The sequence below is a fragment of the Dendropsophus ebraccatus genome, chromosome 7 (genome assembly GCF_027789765.1).
Source record: "Dendropsophus ebraccatus isolate aDenEbr1 chromosome 7, aDenEbr1.pat, whole genome shotgun sequence".
In the NCBI taxonomy this organism is placed as follows: Eukaryota; Metazoa; Chordata; class Amphibia; order Anura; family Hylidae; genus Dendropsophus; species Dendropsophus ebraccatus.
The window spans coordinates 33,120,596-33,146,164 of NC_091460.1; the positions used below are offsets into that span (position 1 = coordinate 33,120,596).

The window sequence follows — 25,569 nt, forward strand, 5'->3', positions numbered from 1 at the left end:
TTGGATTACAAGCGCGGTCCCAGAATGAATTTCGCTCGTAATCCAAGGCACCACTGTATTAAAAAAGTGACCACTAGCACCATGGCTCGTCCCTTTCCAGCACTGACTGATGCAGTGCAGCAAGGGTCAAATCATAGAAAATTATGTACAACAACCATGAATAGCTCCTCATATAGCAGGTGGTAGAGAACCTTGGCTAGGCATGATGGGAGTTGTAGTTTTGCAACAGCTGGAGCAGGGCTGTGGAGTCTGTAAGCCGCAGCTCTGACTCCTGAACTTTATCAGGACCGACTCCGACTCCTGCTCCTTCATAATGGCCGGTCATATACCAGGGGAGTTATTTATCACACTGGTTCAGCAGCTTCTCCCTAATGTCCTACATGATCCTGGGGCGACTTCTGAGTGAATAAAGGAATACTGTATATAAAGCAGCTTCTCCTGTGTGTGCAGAGGATGCAGCCAGTCTCCAGCCTCCATGTCCAGAACAACTCAGAACTAGACTAGATGGAGCAGATGGTTTTTCCTGCTGACAATCTTCGATGTTTCTAACTAATATTCACCATACACAAAGAAACACTGCTAACAATACCAAATCCCTGTGATACAAAGGGGTCAGCCATACTGATAGAGTCACACATAGTGATGTTGAGGGTCACTGTGGGGGCAAGCAATAGCGCGCGAGCACACACACACACACAGCCTGCTGCAGCCATAGCGCACGCATGCACACACAGACACACAGAGCCTGCCGCAGCCATAGCACGCACACACAGCATGCTGCAGCCATAGCACACATACATACATATATACACACACACAAACACACACACAGCCTGCTGCAGCCATAGCACACTGAAGAAAACCACACAATCTTCTACCAGAGAGAAAACACCACACTGAGGACTGAGGTTACTGCTACATTACTTAGGTCTTCTCCTCCTCTATATTACACAGGATATCTTCATATTACACTACTGCTGAAATACAGTCATCCAGCATCCAGGAAGAGAAAAGCACAGATCTCCCCCCACACAATGGACTCTTCCAGCTCAGAAACAAACTGCCAAATAGTTACTGACTTTTCCCTGACCACCCTTATGTAATAGAGCCAGTGATCTATTAGAATGTTGCTCATAAAATATATCGATGAGCAAAACTTATAAAATTCATATCAATACTCAATTCTAAATTGTTTAAAGATTTTTTTTAAAGCTGGAGTCGGAGTCTGTACATTTTTACCCCGACTCCAACTCCAGCCAAAACTAGCTCCGACTCCACAGCCCTGAGCTGGAGAGCCAAGGTTCCCTGCCCTATAGTCTATTGAATGCATAACATCTACTTTATACCAGATATATGAGACACACACAACATGGGCCTACAGAATTGTGAATTCAGCTCTGGAATAGAAGCAGTGAAAGAAAAGTAATAAAGTTGTTTAACTTTTCTGTATTTTATATATGTGAAATGGTGCAGACAGATGACATACACTTTACATAGAGCAGTATAAAAGGAAAATTAACTTTACGAATAATTTACTGTAAATTATCCAGGATGCAGATGATGGATGCACAAAAACAAATATGTTGTGAAGACTTTTCCCTCTTTTCTGAAGTGCTGGTGGTTCCACTATCAGTACTATAATCCTAATCATGGTCGCTATCACTGCTACTACTACTACTGCTGCTGGTGCTGCTGCTCTGGGTCAGGTCTTGTAAGGTTATCCTAAAAAACAAACAAAAGTATGAGCTTCATTTAAGGTGGACATCATACAGATATACAGTGAGCTTACAGTAAGACACATGACTATCTAATGCAGGCTGCCTATATTGGAGCTGTATTGTGTGTAACATAGCACCATAAAAAAGTGTCCAACATACAATGCAATATACTACTATCAATGTGACTATGTAGCAGAAGTGTTAGTAAGGACAGCCAGTGTCATCTTTTCCTATACGCTCATATTAAAAAGGTTTACCTCTGTTCTTCTGTCAGGGTGAAGTGATTGAGCACACGCTGAGCGATCTGTGCAGTGTCTGGCAAACTGAAGCTGACCGCCAGCTGCACCAGATCCATAGCCACAGCTCTATTCTCTGCAGCTTTGGCACCATCTAAAAGCTCAGTGATTACATTTGACCTGGAACAGGAAATGACATAATTATTGTCCTTTCTTCGGAGAACAGATCAGATATTCCCATCCCACTGCTGCTTCCCCAAAATTCAATAGTGTGGGCAAAAATAATAAGTTGTGCTTCAGAAAAATGAGTCTTTCATCCCATACAAGACAGTTTTAGCGTTTGTAATAGTCCAGAATCTCTGCACTCACTGAAAAACAATGAAGTCTGAAAATACTACATACAGAACAGGTATTAGTGTGTGTGTAATGCTTTGTTGCTTTCTGCACATACCACACCCTTTTACCACCCTGTTCTTTGTTATGTGCTGCCATTTTAGCAACAGTTCTTATGTATTATGAAAATTTACCAGGAATATTAGACAAAGCCTGTGCTACAGGTAACCAACACACATCGCATGACTGGAAGGTGAATACTGCAGACACCTACCATATTACCTGCTTGATATACATATACTACTCACCGGGGAACAAGATGCTTCGTTTTGAAAGAATTGAGAATTTTCCTATTAAAAAAAAAATACATAGAAATCACACAATTATATAATGACTCTTGATGTATTATGAAAAATGTCCCTTTTTAATGCTCCACCCTCTGACAACATTAACAACTGCTGCTTTCCAACAATTCACAAGTGCAAGGACTCTGCTTCAGCTCTGCATCCTCTATGAGATCACTATATCCTGTACAGAACACTTTGGTAGCTGCAGAATTTCAACTTCTTATGTCTCCACATATACCAGTGATCTGAGGTCAGTAACATCTGCATAGCTTTGGGGAAAAGGACTGAAAATCTCTTACATTTGACTGCTTTCTTTTTAACAAATTTCCTGTTATCAGGCCTAGTCATGAGCCGGCAGCATCCTCCACTCATTTTAATATGGATAAAGTAGAAGACTTGAATTACTGCAGTCCTTTACTTACTCCCTGCTGATATCAACTGCAGGAGCAGATTACAGCTACGGGATTATATATTTGAGATTTTAATTTAAAGGGGGATTACAAAAGATTTGGAGTTCAGTAAAGAGAACTTTTAATTTAATAAAGTCATTTGATTTCAGCAGCATAGACATGAATTCAAGCAGGCAATCTTTGCATTGTTAGGCTACGTTCACATGTAGCAAGTGTGGCGGAATTCTGCGGTGGAGAATGCCGCCAGCCTCCCTGTCATAATGACAGTCTATGGGAGGGGCGTGCGCCTTCTCTCCCCGCGCTGAAGAATGAACATGTTCATTCTTCAGCGCGGAGAGAGGAGCAGCACGAACCTCCCATAGACTGTCATTATGACAGGGAGGCTGGCGGCATTCCGCAGGAGAATTCTGTCACTTTTGCTACGTGTGAACGTAGCCTTAGAAGGATCACAGACAAATACAAATATGATGGGTAGAGAGTACACTGTGATGCAACCAGAAAAAGTGATCAGGACTGCTGATGATTGGTACATAAAAATCTAAGAGCACCATAAAAATTATTATTATACTCAGAGCTATCAATTCATGAACCAATTATAAAACCTCTGCTGACAATAAAAAACATTATTTTTATTGTTGCTATTGTAATCTCCTGAAAGAGATGATAGAAGCCAGTATAGATAGGAACCTTACCAGGCTTCCCCCAGTCTCCCGGCTCTCGTCAGCAGGATTGCTATATTCCCAAATGCAGATGCAGATTCCTTTAGTTGAATTTTAGAATTTTCACTGGAGTCATACATCGATTTTATAGACACTGCTGTATCGGCAAAGACAGCTTGGAGCTAAGAAAGGAGAAGACAAAGAAATTCATAACCGATAACTAAAAGCTGCGGGTGGGGTGTGTATATATTATATACATGTACACACACACTGACTTCAGTATGCTCTAGGAAATGCCCAGGTTCCACTTATCCCAGGCTCAACAGTTCAACAAGTTGCTGAATGGTTCAAAAACAATATTGTAGGAGTATTCCTTATGATAGGTAACCCAAGATTTTTAGTCAATGCTTTGTTCAGAGCATTGAAGTTGGGCTGAGTGCAAGTTACACGGGGGACCTCCCTTTGCTTGGAAACTTATTAAACTGTATGTTGTGAAGTACAATACCTCCCATTGTATATGGATATTGTACTTTATATACAAACCTCTGCATTTTGCTTCCCGTTCGCCATCAGATTTAGGATCTCCTCCAGTAAATGCTCCTTGTTACCATGACCCATTAGTTTGATATCTTACGGTGAAAGAAGAAAAGAAGGAATTAGGTGTAAAATATAGAAAAACGACACGTTCCACAGGGTATGGCACCACAGGCACTCTTCAGTTATAAAAGGTACCATTGCATACACAGGCAGAAGGGGGCAGTACTGAGGGCCGATACAACATGAGCACAAGAGACACAACCTGTGCAGGAGCTGGAGACGTCTCTCCACAAGCTGCGTGCCATCAGTCATTATGGTTTTTACCTACCTTTCCAGAGTTCAGGTATGAGCTCCAGTCTATTCTCCATCTCCAGCACTTGGAGAAGGTTCTGGAAACCTTTAGAGGTGGGATAATAGCGCTGTTAAAATAAAAGGGAGCAACATTAGAAGTTGGGTGGTTTAGTATCCGAGATATAATATCAGGCAAAGTGAATCCAGTGCACGTACTGATGGGACCAGCTCTCGGTACCACTTCAGGGCAGTGTCAGCATTTTCCATCATACACACTATGTGGAAGAGCCTGCCGCTGCAGAAAAAGAAATGAATGTTTTTAGCATCAATGATCAGTGTCAATGCAAGTCTCCTGATTATACCTTTACTAAAAACTTTAACCCCCAGTAAATGGATCATGAGATGGTCCCCACATACTCACTAGTAAGAAAATTCCTGGTTAGACTTTCCAAGAAGCCTCCAGTTATCTCCAGTATTCAGCAGTCTATGGAGTTCATAAGCCAAGTCTAGATCCTTAGCTTCCAAGCACTGCAAGCAAGGAAACAAAGTGAGCAGAAGAGAGAGTGAAGGCAACGCAGCTACCTATATCACATTCGCTTGGCATCCTTGACTGCTAACACTGCACCCACCACAACATGCCCAGTATCCTCCCGAACCCAAAACTGGTGCTGGTGGTCAGAAACAGATTAGGCTGGGTTCACACTGCGTTTTTGCAGTCCGGTGTTTCACCAGTTTAAAAAAAAAAAAAAAACATGCATTTGTGTGCATCCGTTTTTCCACTGACTTTTTTCAAAGAAAACAGATCATGACGCATCCTTATTTTTTTAACATACACAAAAACGTGGTTGACCAAATGTTTAAAAAACTGATGCGTTTTGATCCGGTTTTTGATCCTTTTTCTAGAATTGAAGTCAATAGAAAAACGGATGCACAAAAATGCATCTGTCTAAAAAAAAAAAAAAAAAAAAAAAAAAAATAGACTGCAAAAACGCAGTGTGAACCCAGCCTTACAGATCTCCAAGATGACCCAATATACATACGTCCAGGCAATCCACAAAAAATGATGGACTCTGGGCCAATACATTTTGTCTGCAATAAGCATGGCAGAAAACTAGATTTATTTTACTTTAGAGGAATCAGAGGAGCAGGGTTTCTAATTCTCTCCAATCCCTGTGTATGGGAGACATCATAGCAGCTAGTCCATACTCTAAGCCGGAAAACCCACATATAGAGCCCTGTTATAAAGGGCTGATATCGTCCAGGGCAATAGTCACATGCCATTAGAAAATTCCTGGGACCAAAGCACGAAGGGTATTTTTCTGCTTCTGATCTATGAGATCTGCGCTTGTACAAAGCATCTGTCAGCCCATGAAAGAAAGACCCATACACATATATTATACAGCAAGACTCCTCAGCTTACTCACCACTCTCATGGCTTCACTGAAGAATAGAACTGAAAAAAATAAAAAAAGTTGTGATCAAATTTTAAAAATGCTTAGAAGGCAGAGGGGACACATAAGAACAAGTGTTTATTCACGCCACAGAGACTTTCTGATTTAGCGCATGCTGGGTAGTGTGCGGGAGGGTCTCAGCCAAGGGTGAGCAACCTGCAACCCTCCAGCTTGTTGGCCAGACAATAAGTTAGGACATATTTCCGGGGAAACTCTTATAAAGAAAAGGGCTGCCGCAATGCCTCTCTGCCTCATACTAAAATTAAAACAACATACGGTCATCTGGATCCCTGGCGGTGAAGCTTTTTCCTCGTGTCTGCTCCAGGATAGACGTCAGTATCTGAGACTGGCCCAATAAGTCACCTGCAAAGACAGGAAATCAGCTGGAATCTCCTGTAACTTAAAGGGGTTATCCAGGATCAGGAAAAACACAACAGCTTCCAGAAACAGCAACACACTTGTCCTCAGTTTGGGGGTGGTATTACAGCTAAATTGCACTGAAATAAATGAAGCCAAGTGGTAATTTTTTATTATTTTTTTTTGAAGAAAGTATCTGTATTTTCCTAATATAATACAGCAAAACCTAGGCATGATATTTTGTGGTAGATTGAGAGAATCTGGCTGCAGCTTTAGGAATGCAGCTCTGGAGTACAAACATGAGCTGTCTGAATCAGTACAAAACATGTAATGCAATGGATTTACACAGATGCAGCTTTTTACACAGAATTATCACAAGATTTGGATTTTTTTTTTTCAGAATTCCTCTATTATGATGGCATGTGTAAGAAAGCTTAAACAAAAATTTGAAGCCTCGATTTATTCATTTTTTTTCTATTACCTAGGGTGAATATAGTACATAGACATATAGATCAGCCGCAAAACAAACTCTTGTTTGTTGGCTGATCGCATCATTCTAACATAAAAAGTACTTGTCTCCCTAAATAAGTGCAGACCTACTAGGCCTGCTCAGTCACAGTACACGTCGGCTCACCTAAGGGCCCTATTACACAGTGGTCAGTATTTGTGTACTCACCAGGTTTATAAAACACTCCTAGTAAATGGCTGTATGTGGCCAGGCTTGGTTCTGAAACAACACAAAATTATAACTGAAAATGCCAAGAAAAGAATATAAACGTCCCATCATTGTGGATAGCTGAGAACTAGCGATACTAGGTGATGCTGCAATAACAGACAACACTCACACGGTTTATATGATCCTTCCCACGACTGTCCTACCTATTCTAAGTGCTTTCATCTCCATTAGGGTCTGCATCGCCATGCCTTTCGCTGCCAGGCCAATCTTGCGTAAGCTTTTCAAGACGGAATTGAAGGTTAGTAAGTTTGGAGTGATGTTTTGTTGCACCATGTGGTTTAGCAGATCCTGGAAAATAAAACAGGATGAGAAGCAATTCATGACCTTAACATAGCTGTGGCCATAGTTATGGCGGAGGCAGTGCTGACAGCACAGGTGGACACATCTTTTTCTGTAATGTGCACCTTTGCACTGAAACAAGAACACACACTATGTAGAGGAGTGAGGGTCAATCTATTATGTTATGGGGAACCAGAGGTCACAGCTTGGATGTCACATCCTCCCTTTGCAGACAAATATTTGCTTTCCATTATATCTGATAGGAGATCAGGTGAGCTCAGCTTATCCTTACATCCACTCTGCAATAGGAAGTTACCAGGCCTAGTGCAATAATCTGCTGAACACTGGAGACACAAGCTAGAATACTACTCTTAAACATTTAGAGCAGATACTATAACATATCACACATGCCTTCCTTATTATAAATGATGACCAAGATAAGGGGAACATTGTATCCAAACTACTGCCTACACAACCCCAAAGAACAGCTATACCCAAGCCATGTTTTCTGTATATTCTACTAAATGGGTGACCAAACTATATGACTGTCGTCAGTCTCTCCCGAACCTGCCAAATCCTATACCCTTCCACCCTCAAGCAAGCATTCATGTGTTCTGAATAGGGAGAAGGGATAAGCAGCTCTGATGGTAGCTTCTCTGTCTTGAGAACAAGAGGAGAAGTCATGTAGAAATCTAACACATCCAGTTCATCTTGGTTTTTACATCTGTCATCAGAAAAGAGTTATAACACCTCTATACAGGTTAGATGGTGATTGGTTCTTCTGACGTTAATCTATGTCTATGGTTGATTTATGGGTCATGAATGCTGGAGGGTCCGTACAGAGGTCTTACCACAATCACGGCAGTCTTATCCTTCATCTCTGTTTTGGTCTCTGGAGCCGCTAATATCAGTGCATTGAAAGTCCACACATCTCCTGCGGTGGGCAGAAAAACAGGTTAATATAGTGGTACAATTACAAGCAAAAATCCACTTTTAAGTCTTCTTCTTATAACAGCCTAGACAGCGAGTTTTAGATCTAGAGCTCCAAACCTCTGCGGCACCTGGTAAATGATAAAAGTTTGGCGGCTGCCTGCAGATATTACTATGGGGAGTTGGATAGCTTTTTGTGAAAAGATTTTCTGTAACTATTGATGGAACGACCTCATGATGACCCATCAGTATCTTATGGGTGATCCGCTCTGGAGTTCCAAATTCACAGATTTATGCCCAATGGACTCACCAGTCAGTCTGTTGTTCAGAAGGTCTGTGTACATGTTGAATGCTTCGGCGTAAGCTCCATGCTGTAATGACACAGAATAAATTATACTCTAGAAATGGGAATTCTATCAGTAGAAGGGAAGTGTGTGGCTGGTACAATACCTTGACCATTCCTCGGATCATAGTGCGATAAGAATGGACGTTCTTTTCTGGCATCAGGTTGAAGATTCTCTCTGCATTGTTATTGGCCCTGAAATACCAAAAGAGAAGAAAATCAAAAAGTGCACGAGATGTTTCTGCTGGATGCTGAGAGGGTGAGAAGCTGCTATGGGGGTAATAGATGAGGGGTGCACAAGTTCTCCCCAAATTACCGTCCCCTCTATAGGAGAGAATGTGGATAACAATTGCCATGAATACAATGCTGACCTGCTTGTATTACAGAACATCAGTGTGTTATTTCATTACCTCCATGTTTTTCTAGCAGGGATACTTTTCATAGGAACATTTCTCCTCTTGACATTCTCCTGAAAATACAAGAAGTTTATAATATGACCCAAAGTAGTCACACAACTTTCTATAAGCATTTAAAAGCTTCCTGAATAATGTATATACTGTGATCAATAAGCATCAACAGCATAGAAAGCTGTTACCCAATATTATAGTCCTTCCTTATCTAATATACTAGACTAGATCTGAATCTGACCCAAACTCACTATATTTCCATTATACTTCCTGCCTAGATGCAGCGGCCAGGGGAAGCTGCCAGAGCTACAGGGGATAAGTCACTGAGGTATACTTACCTGTCCTGCTCTGCCACTGCAGCCGATTCCCAGGCTGCCCACTCTCCACCGATATCAGTGCTTCAGCGACTTCCGGTGACGTGCCAGAAATGGACGCTCAGCACAGACAATAAAGGATGTATGCCAAGCAGTCACTTCCGGTGGGAGTCTCATGTCACAGGATGTTGCTGAAGCACTGACATCAGTAGAGAGCAGGTGGTCAAGGAACTAGAGGCTTCGGAGGAGCAGAAGAGGTAAGTATACATCGCTGTCATGTCCCCCACAGCATCCCCAATTACGAATTTATTCCTGACAACTGCATACCCCTGGGGATATATTACTTATGTCTCTCTTATTTTTCAGTCTAAGACTAGAAGACTAGTGAGTGTAGCTCTGGAGCATAACACAGGATGTATTAACTATATCTTATACACATTCTTTAAGCACAATTACAAATACTCACACTCTCATTATCCTCTTGCTGGTTTTGCGGATCCTCTGTAGTGGGCTCACGGTCTCCATAGAAACAAAGAAGATCTAAAAGTTTGTTTGTGGTCTCCAAAGAGGATGTCGTCCCTACAAGAAGAATTAGTTACAGTGAGAATTCGGCAAATAGAAAGTAGCTGATAATACTGGGTAAGACTTTACTGGATATCACGGCATAAAACCAACACTTTTCAGAAGCCTTAACACAACAAACTAAAAATATTAAACATTTTCATGTTAAGGTGCTAGAATATTTAATAACAGAGTAGCAGATGGAGGTCTGACACCTAAGACCCCATGGCTCTAGAGAAATCAGGGTGGAGGTGTCTAGTGCGGAGCTCCTGAGGTTTTGGAGCCATAGTGGTTGCAGCCTGATTCAGTCTGGTACATAGCAGGAGGCAGTGCTGATCAGCTGCAACCACCGGAGGAATTGGGGGTCATCATGTCACATACCGCCTTGAAGAAGTTGGTCAAACATGTCCACAGAGTCTTTTACTCTTCTCAGTTTGATACGTTCATTTAGTGCTTCCTCGCTGACACTTTCAATCTGAGGTTGGATGTTCTCAGGCATCAGACACTGAAAGGAACAGATCATGGTCACGTCTCGTAACAGGTCACACAACAATGGGAATTCACAAAGTAAATCAGATCAGTGACAAAGTAGTAAAATAGTGAAGAGGCGGTCATCAGGGTGGTCCCCAGCATCTTCTCCCTACTCTCTGATTGATAGATGACCTCTGTTTGGTTATAAACCCATCAGTCAAGGCCAATAGGGCAGGCAGAAAGCTCTGAGGACCGCCCCCATGACTCCAGGCTCAGGTACCATGAAAGTGATGACAGGTTCCCTTTAAATCAGTAAATATTGGGCAAACAAAACAAAGGAATCGCTGGTCACTACTTACTGGAATGTGAGGTTCTGCAACATCTTTCTCAAACAGATTTGGATACATATTCACGATATATTTTGCAGCATTTTTCCCGGATTCTTTGGACATGGAGTATATTTTCTGAAAGACAGAAAACAAGCAAAAATGGTGATATCAGGAACAGAATAGATACAGGGAAAGGTAAAACACACAGCACTGGGAATTATCAGACGGATCTGAAGTAATGTCCATGGGGAGATCACATCCATCCACATCCATGTGAGGAGCAATGAGCGATCTAAAGAGAAGATGTCCTTACATAGTCTGTGGATGTGCTGGGAATGAGGTAGGGGTCATCCTGGAAGATGTACGAGGCGGCTGTTGGGTCCTGAAAAAGACAAAGAGATCAGAAAGAGCTTATATAAAAATATATGAAACCTAAGAAGGCAATCCACAAAGCTTACATGGCTGACGGTGTATGCCAGGGCCTGCAGAACAGCCGTCTTCTCCCTGTGGATAGGATCAAATGAAATGACAATTTTGTTAAGATTTTACAGTACAATTTTTAGCATATAGCACAATGGATGTGAAGCTGGGAAATACGGCCAGCTGCAAATTATCACTGCAGCGACTACTACAGGGGTAAGGTGGAATTACATGGTGGCTGTTTAAATGAATGGGTAACCATGTAATATGCTGCCAAAGCAAGCCCGTCAAAGTGGGAAACACGATTTCCTGAAGGGAACCTGTCACCATTTGTACACTGCCTGAACCAAGAGGTGCGTTAATACAGAGACATTTATCTGACAGATTTTAGAAGCCAAAGCCAGGAACAGGATATGAACACGGAACAGGTCATAAAGGAAAGACTGAGATTTCACCTTATTTCAAATCCTTTCCTGGCTTTGGCTTCAAGAATCTGTTCCCTAAATCTCTCTGTGTAAATGCACCATAATGAGGGTGGTCTCCACAGATTGAATATCCCCACCCCACCTGCTTTGATTAATAAATCTATCCCTGTTTGGGTATAGAAGGAGATTAAAGGGGTTGTCCAGTGAAAATCTTTTTCTTTCAAATCAACTGGTGTCAGAAAGTTATAAAGATTTGTAATTTACTTCTATTAAAATGTCTCATGTCTTCCCATACTTATCAGCTGCTGTATGTCATGCAGGAAATGTTTTATTTTCAGTCTGACACAGTGCTCTCTGCTGACATCTCTGGCCGAGACCGGAACTGTCCAGAGTAGGAGAGGTTTTCTATGGGGATTCATAGAAAACCGAGACAGAGTTCCTGTCTCGGCCAGAGATGTCAGCAGAGAGCACTGTGCCAGACTGAAAATAAAACAACATTTCCTGCAGGACATACAGCAGCTAATAAGTATGGGAAGACTTTAGATTTTTTAATAGAAGTAAATTACAAATCTATATAACTTTCTGATATGAGTTGATTTAAAAGAAAAAAAGATTTTTGCTGGACAACCCCTTTAATCAATCAATCAATCAAAGCCAATGAAGCAGGAAGAAACCCCCGGAGACCACATTGACTTCTGATTCAGGCAGAATGAAAGTGATAACAGGTTTCCTTTAAAGTGGTATCTACTGAGTAAAGTACAGTGGTCCCTCAACTTACAATGGCCTCAAGATACAATATTTTTAACATACAATGTTCCTTTCTGGATCATTGTAACTTGAGACCAGACTCAACATACAACATACAATGCTATGGGCAGTCAGGATCTGCGGCACATGTAAATAACTAGATGATCAACCAATGAAACTGGATGACATTTTAGGGGATTCAGAACCAATTACCAGTTTTCCATAGAATTTTTATCTCAACATACAATGGTCGTCCTGGAACCAATTATTATTATGTTGAGGGACCACTGTAGATCTTTATAGGGATATTCTGAGTTATAATAACTTATACCCTAGCCATATTACAATATACAACCTTGTAGACAGCTATGTATTATGTATAGAGATACTGACCAGGTCTTTCTCCTAGGAACATCGATCTCTTCAGTAGCTGCAAAGCAATAAGAGAACATTAACTAGCAGTAATAAAATCCTGAGTTATATTACATAAAAAGACTTAAAGGGGTAGTTAACCTCAAAAAGAATTTCTTTCAGATCAACTGGTCCAAGTGCCAGTCATTTGTAATTAACTTCTATTGAAAAATATCAAGTTTTCCAGAACTTCAGTAATTATCAGCTGCTGTATGTCCTGCAGGAAGTGGTGTTTTCTTTTCAGTCTGACACAGCGCTCCCTGCTGCCACCTCTGTCCATGTCGGGAACTGTCCAGAGTAGTAGCAAATCCCCATAGAAAACCTCTCCTGTTCTCCAGACTGGAAAGAATACACCACTTCTTGCAGGGCATACAGCAGCTGATAAGTATGGGAAGACTTGAGATATTTTTTTTTTATAGAAATAAATTACAAATCTCTGCCACTTTCTGGCACCAGTTGATTTAGATATACCCATAATGCAAGTTTTACGATTGAGTACTGGAGTATTTTTTCCTGCTGGGTTTTATGTATTTTATATGTTTCAATAAAAGTGTATAATTTTTTGGGCTATGATCTGGAAATTTATTGGTGTAAATAGACTGATACATTGTAACAAATTCTGGATAGCAGAAACATTGATGCTGTGATGAGACAAGAAGCCCCCTACCTGTAACAGCTTGTTGGCTGCTGCTGCTCCGGCACAGACACCTGCAGGAAACATCAGAGTTACACATCACACTCCTACTAACAGAGACTCTCATCCAGACTCTCCACTCTCATATGATGGAGTCACCTGTATAATCATGCAGCCAGGGTTTCATCCACATGTCATAGTAGCATCACAAGACTGTATCCTAAAGGTGGTTTCCTTCCTAAAAAGTTTGGGCAAGTCATGGAGTGTCTTGGCTGTGTGCAGAGACAGCAGGGAGATGAGTGCTCAGCCACATAAGTTCTCAGACCCTGACAGATCAAAACTTTCCATACGTCCAAAGTTTTTGTTTCTTTTTAAGTTACTGGCACACTTTAAGATGTTATAGTATGGGGTGGTCTACTAAAAGACCTCTCCTTGTCTGGGTATAGGGAGAGAGCTATCAATCAAGGCAGAAGTCTCTGGGGACCAAGCCAATGACTGTGGCAGCATAAGTATGATGACAGGCGCTGACAATGACCCATATCACAATGACAGGGGTCTGACCCCCAGAACCTCACCATTTAGCCGAGAGCCCTGCTAGAACCGATTTTGATTTCCCAAGCACAGCGCCATACACTTAGTAGTGGTCATGCCTGGTATTACAGTGACCGCTGCCTTTCCAGTGCTCATATGGCTGGTGGTAACCTCTACTTGTCATGACTGATACATGGCACTGGTATATGTTATCACAATGATGGGGGATAAGGCTGGGGCCCCCTCATTCACACACATACACACATACACACCGCCATGTCCCCAGCCCGGTACCGTGATTACCTGAGGAGAGCCCCGGAGCGGAGCTGCACGCCTCCCAACCTGACACAGGGCAGCGCCATGACACCGCGACTAGGACTGCACCAACTGCACGGCACTACGGGGGGGGGGGGGGGTCTGAGATCCCGCTCTGTAACCCAGTCCCCGAACTAAACCGAGCTACTGCTCTAAACCAGGCTATGTGTCATGCCTGTGTGTCATCCCATGCTATTCGGCGTCAATACTGTACAGAAAGTGACGGGAAGCCATACATTACACTCCCCCCAACTCCTCGGCAATTTGGTTTGTTCCACTTCCGGGTCATCCGCACGAGTTTAGTGTCCTTGGCGGGCGGAGCGTTGGTGACACCAGGCCTGCTTGTTGTCCATAGCAACCGATCAGCTTTCATCTAGTGAATATGAACTTTGGTTGCTATAGACAACGGGTGTGATTCACTGCAGGCTAGACTGAGCCATGTTCACATCTGTACACTGGTTGACATGCATCATGCAAATAATCTAAAAAAAATAAAATAAAGAAAAATGACATCTCGTTCTTTCACATTTTTTAGCATGTTTGTAGCATTTACTAAAAAAGGTCCACACTGTAAATTGATGCCGGTGTATTTTTCAGCATGCAGTTAGAATCCTCCAGAATACGTGAGGTGGCATGTAAGGGTATGTTCACACTGCAGAATCCCGGTGGATCACCCGCTGCAGATTCTGCAGCTCGCCGCCGCTCGTGGACACTGGGTGGACACACATTTCCCCGCTGCTCCCATAGGCTTCATTCTATGGTTTGCCAAAATCTGCTGTCCACCCAAAGAATGAACCCGCTCATTGTTCGGGCGGACAGCGGAATCTGGCCAACCATAGAATGAAGCCTATGGGAGCAGCGGAGATGCACGCGTCCGCAAGCGGGGGCCAACTGCAGAATCCGCGGCGGGTCATCCACCGGGATTCTGTAGTGTGAACATACCCTTACATGGGAAAGCTATGGCCCATAGAATGAGACTGATGTGCATCCATGATGGAAGTCCGATCCTTCCATCTGCAACATTGTGTATGAGAAGTGGGGTGGGGGGAGTAAACGTTACTGGGTTACGCTATGTTCACACTGCGTAAAAGTACGGCCGTACTTTATGTGCCTGTGAACACTGCCCTATCTGCTATGGGATCCCGGCCGGAGCGTATACACATCGTATACGCTCTGGCCGGGATCCCATGTGGACCGACAAATAACTAACATGTCAGTTTTCTGCGGCCGCAATTCAGTGAATAGCGGCCGCAGAAAGCTGTCAGTTCACACAATGAAGCGAGTGGCTCCGGCCACTTGCTTCATTGTGTGCTGTGGAGTGTTCTGATGCGGGCATGCGGTGATGCACCCGCATCAGAACAGTACGGCCATAAAGATCATCTGGCCGGGATGATCTGTGCAGAGACTCTTACTGAGTGTGAACATAACCTTATACCGGCATAGAAAACGTTACACTGCATTTTGAGTGCTTTCAAATAAGCCCTTGAGAATGAAGATGTCTCAGCAAAACTATAGCAACGTAGATCAATCTGAGACTGGGAGTCTTGCCTGTTAAGGATATTTGGCCTGCAGGTGAAATTTATGGCATATATAAAAAGCTCTTTCTCCAGAAATCAAGGGATATTAAAGGAGAATTCCAGGCTGGGCTGATTTTTGGCAGAGTGTCGGGGAGGAGGAGAATGAAAGAAGTAACATGCGCTCACCTCCTCCGCTCCAGCACTGATGCCGATATCCCGCAGCTCCGGTCCCCAGCCTCTTCCTGGTAAGAGAGGGGACCTGGGACGTGACATGTCAGGCCAGCCAGCAGCCAAGGCAGGACCCCACTATGGCCACTAACAGGCTGAGCCAGCCTGGCATGTCACCTCCCAGGTTCCCTCTCTTACCAGGAAGCAGACGGGGACCGGAGCTGCGGGATATCAGCATCAGTGCTGGAGCGGAGGAGGTGAGGGCATGTTACATCTTTAAATTTCCCCCTCCCCAGCACACTGCCAAAAATCACCCCAGCCTGGAATTCTCCTTTAAGTAGAAGGAGCAATGATGATTTCCTCATCTCAAACTATTTATTGAAACAAAAGCCGCCCCCAGTGGTGGTTACACCCCAACATTATGTCACTGTCTCTATTACAGCTCAACAACATCTTCTGCCAATCACAAGTCGCCTTTTTGTCTGCTGCGGAATGGCACCCCACTTTTTGAAGCCCAGCCCTTAGCTGATCCTATAGGTTTTCTATTATTAAGTTTTAAAGCGTCCTTGATTCGAGAGCGCTATAGGAATTTCAGATCTGGACAAAGTTGCAGGCCTCTCCATGTGAGGTCCCCCAATATCCAGCAGCCATTTCCTAATGATACGACCATGAGGAGCTGGAGCATTGTCCTCCATGCAGAGGCACAATGACTGCAAAGCAGTCAGGGGCGTAACTACCACTATAGCAGCCATAGCGGCTGCTATGGGGCCCACCACATCAGAGGGCCCATCCCTGTAATACACTGTGCCTCCTGAGCTGTCATCATACTACCCAGGGAGATGCCTACAATGGGGGACACTAAGTACTGTGGGGTAGGATGCTAGGGGAGATGTCTATTTTGCGGGACACCATCCACAGTGGGAAACTAGGAGAGATGTCTATCATGGGGGCACTATCTACTTGGGGGATACCAGGGGGAGATGCCTAATATATGCTATCTACCGAGCAGAGGGCTAACAGGGGGAATACCTAGTGGGATAGGGGGAAAGAGGGGGCCCAACAAAAGTTGGCTATGGGGCCCAACCCTTTCTAGTTATGCCCCTGAAAGCAGTATTGTGGTTATCATTGGAGGCAGATCACACAACTGTTACTGGGCCCATGCAGCAGGGAAGCAATGGTAAGGCTCACCCCCATCCCCCCCACCAGCATACACATGCTCACCTAAAGCAGCATAGTCCCCTGGCGTTCGTTCTGCTGGGTCCCCAGCACACCAGTGATGTCACTCAGAGTTGGGAGAGTAAAGTAATGCTGGGGCGCTGGGCTGGGTCAGTAGAGGATACAGGATTCATGAGGCCCCATACAGTTTTTGCTATGGGGCCCTATGAATCCTAGCTATGCCCCTGCTGTAAAGTGTAGAGCACGGTCCATATACAGTATATGGACCACATGCTATAGATCAGACTTCAGAAATCCTTGCATCATCATTCATGAGCTCAGAAACTGTTTAAAAAGGGAACCAATCAGCATGACTGTGCCGATACGGTTTCCTGCAGCACAGTATAGAGCTACTGTGCAGCCTGCGAAGCATGCCAGCCATGGCTGCAGCAGTGTTCATTGGCTCCCTTTAAATCTTTGCTCTACTGTACAGCGTGTCAGAACGTGTGACAACAAGACAACAAGAGGACTGAATTTCCACAATTATAAGGAATACAAACTCACACACAATAACTCCAAGCTGATATATACTTTATTACACTTGGCATAGAAGGCATGGGTGGAGGTCTACACTTTGAGGTTGGTGCGGTCGTGGTACTTCTGGTAGGGGTCGTTGATGAACCAGTTCCTCCTCTTCCAGAATGAGGTGGTCATCTTGTCCAGCAGTTTGCTCTGGGTTTTATTACAGAAAACTATTTCTCGGAGACGCTTTTTCCTGGCGGCCTTCTTCTTCCACAGCTTCTTTTTATAAGCAGCCTGTATATAGATATAACCAGAATGTCACCTCTTCATTTGCATATGGATACAGGCCCCTATACTATATCTATGGGAAAGATGCCCCATCTAGACAGTTATTCCTACAATGTCCACTTCTACAACAGGTGTCTTCTTATGTTAATTAAATGCTATGATCTTTCCGTTACCATAGACATAAGAATCACAGTCATTTGCTGCCACAATCACAATTTGCAATTTACTTATATAAAAAAAAAAATCTCAAGTTTTCCAGTACTTATCAACTACTGTATGTCCTGCAGGAAGTGTTGTTTTCTTTTCAGTCTGGAGAGAATAGGTTTTCTATGGGAATTTGCTACTGCTCTGGACAGTTCCTGTCATGGACAGAGGTGGCAGCAGAGAGCACGGTGTCAGACTGAAAAGAATACACCACTTCCTGCAGGACATACAGCAGCTGATATGTACTGGAAGATTCGAGATTTTTTTTTTAATATAAGTAAATCACAAATCTCTGGGTGTCCAGGCATAATGGGAATATTAGTTTTGCAACAGCTGGAGGGCCGCAAGTTTAACACCCCTGCACCAACACAATAGATGAGAGGCCTCAGGACATATGCACATACCCTACTGTGTGGACTATCCCCTTTTTTGCATAATGTGAATTCACCTGACAATCTATTTCCCAATAATCATACCTTTCTCCGAATCCACAGCCCGCAGTGCAGACGCATAAACCGCTTAGTTACAGATCTCACAGACTTACGCTTCCCCTTCCGAAAGCCAAAATACGTGAGTGTCCTGGAGGGCTGGTGGAGGATGCTCAGAAGCAATGGAGTGACACTAAGGAGACAAAAGAAAGCAGCAGACAAGAAACTGTGATAGTGTACCTTGTGGATAGGTCATTATCCAGGCTTACAAAAACATGGCCACTTTTGTCCACAAACAGCACCACTCATGTCCTCAGTTTGAGTGATGGGTTTTGCAGCTCAGTCCCCTTGAAGAGAATGGAGCTGGCTTGTAATACCACACTCAGCCTGACGACAGGGGTGGCGTTGTTATTGTTGAGAAAGTAGCTTTTTTTCTTCTAATCCTGGATAACTCATTAAAAAAAAAAAAGGCACAGAGATAAAAAATAAGTGGAAAGCAAGAGCCTTTTTCTGCTCTTCATACATCCCCTTCAAATTTCTGTCAGGCCCTGGCAAAATGTTAAAGGGGTTTTCCATTTTTATTCTGGAAAAACAAACAAACCACAACTGCTATACAATTTCAGATTTTAAAACTTTGGCGCTGACACATAGGGGGTCCTTTATGAGGCCACTTACTTGCTTAGAATGGCGCAGCCCTGGGTAGAGGACGGCCGATGTGTTGCAGTAAGAAGGACGCTCTGCGCTGATCTGGTGAGCGGGGGGCACAACACCGACATGTGCCGTACATTACTGCCCCTGCTCTGGGCTACGGGCGGCCTAAGGAGAGCTGCTGATAAAGAAGACATTGTGACATTGGCTCAGCTGATTAGACACAAGACCAAAGACATGTAAGCGGCCATTTTGTTTTATCACTCCCTCCTATTCTATCTACAACATGCATTTCATTGACAGTAACACATATATGACTACAGTGGCCTGAAAGGTCCATCTGTCTATGTACACGGAGATGGCAGAATTATAATCACCCACGTACCTGCTGTGCCAGCTGCACACTGAGGCCATTGTCTAGAAGAAGAAACAGAAAATCATTTTTAAAAGAAGAAAAAAAAAAATAAGAGAGACGTAACATGACGTTTTACCCAGTAACACACTTAAAGTGTCACTGTCGTTTTTTTTTTGCAGAAATCAATAGTACAGCCAATTTTAAGAAACTTTGTAATTGCGTTTATTAGCTGAAAAATGCATTTTTATCATGAAAAAGCAGTTTGAAGCTCTCTGTCTTCATGGTTCTCTTATGGAGAAGGGAGGGGTGGAGGGAGATGAGGCACCAAAACAGGTAAACAGAGTTAATTTACAGCTACATCACCAGGCTATCTCCTCTGAAGTCAGCACTGACCTCTCTGACCTCTAAATACCGGCTTTTACACAGGTCCCACTGTGTAATCCTTTGTGCTCTGCTCTCTGCTGGTGACTAATCTCCCTCCTCCCGCCTCCATAGGTTACACAGGGCACATCTGATGTAAAAGAGTCGAGATTTCCTGATAATGAGCAGTGAATGAGAGAGAGGGGGGGGGGGACCTGGGGAAAGTCTTTTTGAATGCAGATAATGGCAGATTTGCCTAATAAACCCAATTACAAAGTTTCTTAAAATCGCCTGGACTATCGATTTCTGCAAAAACAAACAAACCGATAGTGACACTTTAAACACAGAGCTGCATTCACAATTCTGCAGACTTCAGAGACAAAATCTCCCAGCATCCCTTGCTGGTTCAATATTCAGGTATCTTAAAGTAATCAAATCTACCTCCCCCCACCACATTATACCAGCCCAGCTCCCATCCTGTCTCAGATGTATCTGACTACCAGCTTGCTGACTGTTTCCACTGTCTACCTGCAGAGCTGTGCACTAATGCAGCCCAACAACCAGCGCAAAGTAAGCAATGCAATGCATTCTTATAGAGGAAAATGGACAAGCCCTTTAAACAATTGTGTGTGGAACTACAGGTCCCAGAAAGGAGCAGAGAGATCTAGATAACTGCAAATCCTAGAACTAAAGAACTGGTTTCATAATAGTGTGATCTCTATTGTGGGGAACTACAAGTCCAAGAAGAGAGCACTATGAAGACTCCTGACACTTGTATGTGACGTCATGTCCTCTAGTAGAGGTGATGTGCGCCCACTTAGATCCCCATGCTTCCCTACAAACGGAATGGTCTCGTCCTTACAACCTATAGATTATAAGTATACTCTGCTCCCCAAAACCAACCATTACCATGAGGTGTCCCCCCTATACCTGAGCAGTGAGCCCGTCCTGGCACAGGCAGCCCGCAGCGGCACACAGCACAGCGCCATGTTGACAGCGTCCCAACTAGTGGATTGTACCAACCGGAAGGGGGGGGACGCGTCTTATGTCAGACACCTAAGCAGCATCCCGTTACTCAGCTTCTTCCTGTGAGTGAACGCAGGGCTATGCATGTGTTATAAACATATAACGTAATACAGTCAGATTCTTTGTAGTGAGTGTAGGTGACAGTCTCCAGCTCCCCCTCCAGTCCAGTGGAATATTCCACTTCCGGGTCCCACACGTGTGTGCAGAAGTGAGACAGCTTTGGCCGGAGAGCTAGCACTCAGCAGCATGCTCTTCTCCAAAGACGTGCCATGGCGGCGCCTGCAGGGCATCTCCTTCGGTGTCTATTCCTCAGAGGAGATCAGGTAAGCGGGCGGCTCCGCTATATCTTATTACATGTCACCTGCTGCCTACTGACCCCAGCATCTGCCACATTACCTGCATTATACTCCAGAGCTGCACTCACTATCCTGCTGCTGGGGTCACTGTGTACATACATTACATTACTTATCCTGAGTTACATCTTGTATTATACTCCAGAGCTGCACTCACTATCCTGCTGGAGGGGTCACTGTGTACATACATTACTTATCCTGTACTGAGCCTGAGTTACATCCTGTATTATACCCCAGAGCTGCACTCACTATTCTGCTGGTGAGGTCACTGTGTACCTACATTACATTACTTATCCTGCACTGATCCTGAGTTACATCCTGTTACTCCAGAGCTGCACTCACTATTCTGCTGGTGGGGTCACTGTGTACATACATTACATTACTTATCCTGCACTGATCCTGAGTTACATCCTGTATTATACTCCAGAGCTGCACTCACTATCCTGCTGGTGGGGTCACTGTGTACATACATTACTGATCCTGAGTTACATCTTGTATTATACTCCAGAGCTGCACTCACTATTCTGCTGGTGAGGTCACTGTGTACCTACATTACATTACTTATCCTGCACCAATCCTGAGTTACATCCTGTATTATACTCTAGAGCTGCACTCACTATTCTGCTGGTGGGGTCACTGTGTACATACATTACATTACTTATCCTGTACTGATCCTGAGTTACATCCTGTATTATACTCTAGAGCTGCACTCACTATTCTGCTGGTGGGGTCACTGTGTACATACATTACATTACTGATCCTGAGTTACATCCTGTATTATACTCTAGAGCTGCACTCACTATTCTGCTGGTGGGATCACTGTGTACATACATTACATTACTTATCCTGTACTGATCCTGAGTTACATCCTGTATTATACCCCAGAGCTGCACTCACTATTCTGCTGGTGGGATCACTGTGTACATACATTACATTACTTATCCTGCACTGATCCTGAGTTACATCCTGTTACTCCAGAGCTGCACTCACTATTCTGCTGGTGGGGTCACTGTGTACATACATTACATTACTTATCCTGCACTGATCCTGAGTTACATCCTGTATTATACTCCAGAGCTGCACTCACTATCCTGCTGGTGGGGTCACTGTGTACATACATTACTGATCCTGAGTTACATCTTGTATTATACTCCAGAGCTGCACTCACTATTCTGCTGGTGAGGTCACTGTGTACCTACATTACATTACTTATCCTGCACCAATCCTGAGTTACATCCTGTATTATACTCTAGAGCTGCACTCACTATTCTGCTGGTGGGGTCACTGTGTACATACATTACATTACTTATCCTGTACTGATCCTGAGTTACATCCTGTATTATACTCTAGAGCTGCACTCACTATTCTGCTGGTGGGGTCACTGTGTACATACATTACATTACTGATCCTGAGTTACATCCTGTATTATACTCTAGAGCTGCACTCACTATTCTGCTGGTGGGATCACTGTGTACATACATTACATTACTTATCCTGTACTGATCCTGAGTTACATCCTGTATTATACCCCAGAGCTGCACTCACTATTCTGCTGGTGGGATCACTGTGTACATACATTACATTACTTATCCTGTACTGATCCTGAGTTACATCCTGTATTATACCCCAGAGCTGCACTCACTATTCTGCTGGTGGGGTCACTGTGTACATACATTACTTATCCTGTACTGGTACTGAGTTACATCCTGTATTATACTCCAGAGCTGCACTCAGTATTCTGCTGGTGGGGGTCACTGTGTACATACATTACATTACTTATCCTGTACTGATCCTGAGTTACATCCTGTATTATACTCCAGAGCTGCACTCACTATTCTGCTGGTGGGGTCACTGTGTACATACATTACTTATCCTGTACTGATCCTGAGTTACATCCTGTATTATACTCCAGAGCTGCTGTCACTATTCTGCTGGTGGGGTCACTGTGTACATACATTACATTACTTATCCTGTACTGATCCTGAGTTACATCCTGTATAATACTCCAGAGCTGCACTCACTATTTTGCCTTTCTTTCTGATTTTTTTAGGATGCTGAGTGTCAAACCCATAACCAATCCCCAGTACCTGGACTCTGCAGGGAATCCTATGGATAATGGCCTGTATGACTTAGCTCTAGGACCCCCGGACAATAAGGAAGTGTGCGCCACCTGTGCTCAGGACTTCTTACATTGCCCTGGACATCTGGGCCATATTGAGCTGCCTCTGATCGTCTATAATCCCCTGCTGTTTGATGTAAGTATCATGATCGCCAGTGTCCTCTATTCCTGATGTCACCTGGTCCCTATGACGTCACCTGGTCCCTATGATGTGGACACTAGTAGTAAAGCTATGTGACATGTCCAGGCTTTCCATTGATGTGTTCAGTGATTGGATCCCTGTGACAACACAACCAGACATCACATTGGGACAAACTGATGCCTCTACCGCCGTCTAGTGGCTGTTTGCAGTACTGCATTTCTTATATATTTAAAGTGTCACTGTCGTGAAATTTTTTTTGCAGAAATCAATAGTCCAGGCGATTTTAAGAAACTTTGTAATTGGGTTTATTATCCGAAAAATGCATTTTTATCATGAAAAAGCAGTCTGAAGCTCTCCCCCCTGTCTTCATTGTTCTCCTATGGAGAGAGCTAAAGAAAAGACCAAAACAGGACAACAAAGAGTTAATCTACAAATCCCTCACGGGATATCTCCTGTGACAGTCACCAGTGACCTGTCTGAGCTCAGATTACAGCTGTCACCCAGCTCCGTGCCTGTAATCCTCTGTTATCTGCTTTCTGCTGCTGGCTAACTCCCTCCTTCCTCCTCCCCCCTCCCCTCTCCCTAGAGCAGACAGGGGACGTCTCCTGCAACAAGTCACAATTTTCAGATTTTTCAGAGTGGATGAAAAAGAGGAAGGAGGGGGGGACCTGGGAAAAGGCTTTTTACATGCAGATAATGGCAGATTTGGCTAATAAACCCAATTACAAAGTTTCTTAAAATCGCCTGGACTATTGATTTCTGCAAAAAAAAAAAATACGACAGTGACTCTTTAACCTCTTAAGGACATAGGACGTACCGGTACGTCCTATGTCCTCATTAGCACTTCAAAGCGGGGCCGCGCGGCGGCCCCGCTTTGAAGTGCCGCGATCCCGGGTGCCGCGTGTAGCCCGGGACCGCCGCTATTAGCGGGCACGGTCCGATCGCCGTGCCCGCTAATTAGCTAATCGGAGGCAGCTGTCAAAGTTGACAGCTGCCTCCGATTACCGGAGGCAACGTTTCCCTGGTGTCTAGTGGGGGAGATCGCTCCTCCGGGACCTTGTCCCGGAGGAGCGATCTCCGTTACTGATGCCGGCCGGGGACGCGTCCAAGATGGCGCCGTCCTCGGCTCGGCACTCGTTTGTTTCCGGCTGCAGCAGCCGAAAGCAAACGAGTGCCGATCTCATGGATCTCTGCAGCATATCTATGCTGCAGAGATCTCAATGAGAGATCACAGTGTATATACTAGAAGTCCCCCAGGGGGGCTTCTAGTATATGTGTAAAAAAAAATATATATAGTGTTGTTGTCAATAAAAAGCCCCCTCCCCTAATAAAAGTCTGAATCACCCCCCTTTTCCCAGGTTTTAAATAAAAGTAAACAAATAAATAAATAAATAAACATGTTTGGTATCGCCGCGTGCGTAATCGCCCGAACTATTAATTAATCACATTCCTGATCTCGTACGGTAAACGGCGTCAGCGCAAAAAAATCCCAAAGTGCAAAATTGCGCATTTTTGGTCGCATCAAATCCAGAAAAAATGTAATAAAAAGCGATCAAAAAGTCGTATATGCGCAATCAAGGTACCGATAGAAAGATCACATCATGGCGCAAAAAATGACACCTCGCACAGCCCCATAGACCAAAGGATAAAAGCGCTATAAGCCTGGGAATGGAGCGATTTTAAGGAATGTATATTGGTTAACAACGGTTTGAATTTTTTACAGGCCATCCGATACAATATAAGTTATACATGTTACATATCGTTTTAATCGTAACGACTTGAGGAACATGCATAACAAGTCAGTTTTACCCCAGGGCGAATGGCGTAAAAACACATTTCCCCCAAATAAAAGAAATGCGTTTTTTTTTTTTCAATTTCACCACACTTTGAATTTTTTTCTGGTTTCGCAGTGTACTTTATGCAAAAATTCAGCCTGTAATTGCAAAGTACAATTAGTGACGCAAGAAATAAGGGGTCATGTGGGTTTCTAGGTGGAAAAATGCAAGTGCTATGACCTTTTAAACACAAGGAGGAAAAACCGAAAACGTAAAAACGAAAATGGGCCATGTCCTTAAAGGGTTAAATGAATGTT

At 43.7% G+C, this 25,569-nt stretch overlaps 3 protein-coding genes across 3 annotated transcripts in view; 1 reads left to right on the forward strand and 2 right to left on the reverse strand.

The window, feature by feature from the left end:
- Positions 1-1,428: 1,428 nt before the first annotated feature.
- Positions 1,429-14,284, reverse strand: PTCD3 (pentatricopeptide repeat domain 3). Its single transcript, XM_069977248.1, has 24 exons — positions 14,181-14,284; positions 13,380-13,420; positions 12,695-12,731; positions 11,168-11,213; positions 11,023-11,091; positions 10,740-10,844; positions 10,291-10,414; positions 9,815-9,927; positions 9,038-9,096; positions 8,735-8,822; positions 8,595-8,655; positions 8,206-8,288; positions 7,219-7,363; positions 7,016-7,066; positions 6,259-6,345; positions 5,956-5,984; positions 4,953-5,059; positions 4,748-4,826; positions 4,569-4,659; positions 4,247-4,332; positions 3,737-3,885; positions 2,596-2,637; positions 1,976-2,134; positions 1,429-1,722 (listed from the first exon to the last, which is right to left on the reverse strand). Exons 1-24 carry the CDS (start codon positions 14,237-14,239, stop codon positions 1,644-1,646), a joined length of 1,989 nt encoding a protein of 662 aa, XP_069833349.1. The 5' UTR covers positions 14,240-14,284; the 3' UTR covers positions 1,429-1,643.
- A 3,322-nt stretch (positions 14,285-17,606) lies between these two features.
- Positions 17,607-20,874, reverse strand: MRPL35 (mitochondrial ribosomal protein L35). The gene is made up of 5 exons (XM_069977250.1): positions 20,768-20,874; positions 19,508-19,539; positions 19,150-19,303; positions 18,523-18,667; positions 17,607-17,848 (listed from the first exon to the last, which is right to left on the reverse strand). The coding sequence occupies exons 1-5, from the start codon at positions 20,824-20,826 to the stop codon at positions 17,660-17,662; spliced, it is 579 nt and encodes a 192-aa protein (XP_069833351.1). The 5' UTR covers positions 20,827-20,874; the 3' UTR covers positions 17,607-17,659.
- The window catches only part of POLR1A (RNA polymerase I subunit A), a 46,540-nt gene continuing 41,833 nt past the window's right edge, over positions 20,863-25,569 (forward strand). Inside the window, exons 1-2 of the mRNA XM_069977249.1 lie at positions 20,863-21,186; positions 23,267-23,471. Of these exons, the coding sequence (XP_069833350.1) occupies positions 21,110-21,186; positions 23,267-23,471 (282 nt within the window). The 5' untranslated portion in view covers positions 20,863-21,109. The remainder of the gene's footprint in view (positions 21,187-23,266; positions 23,472-25,569) is intronic.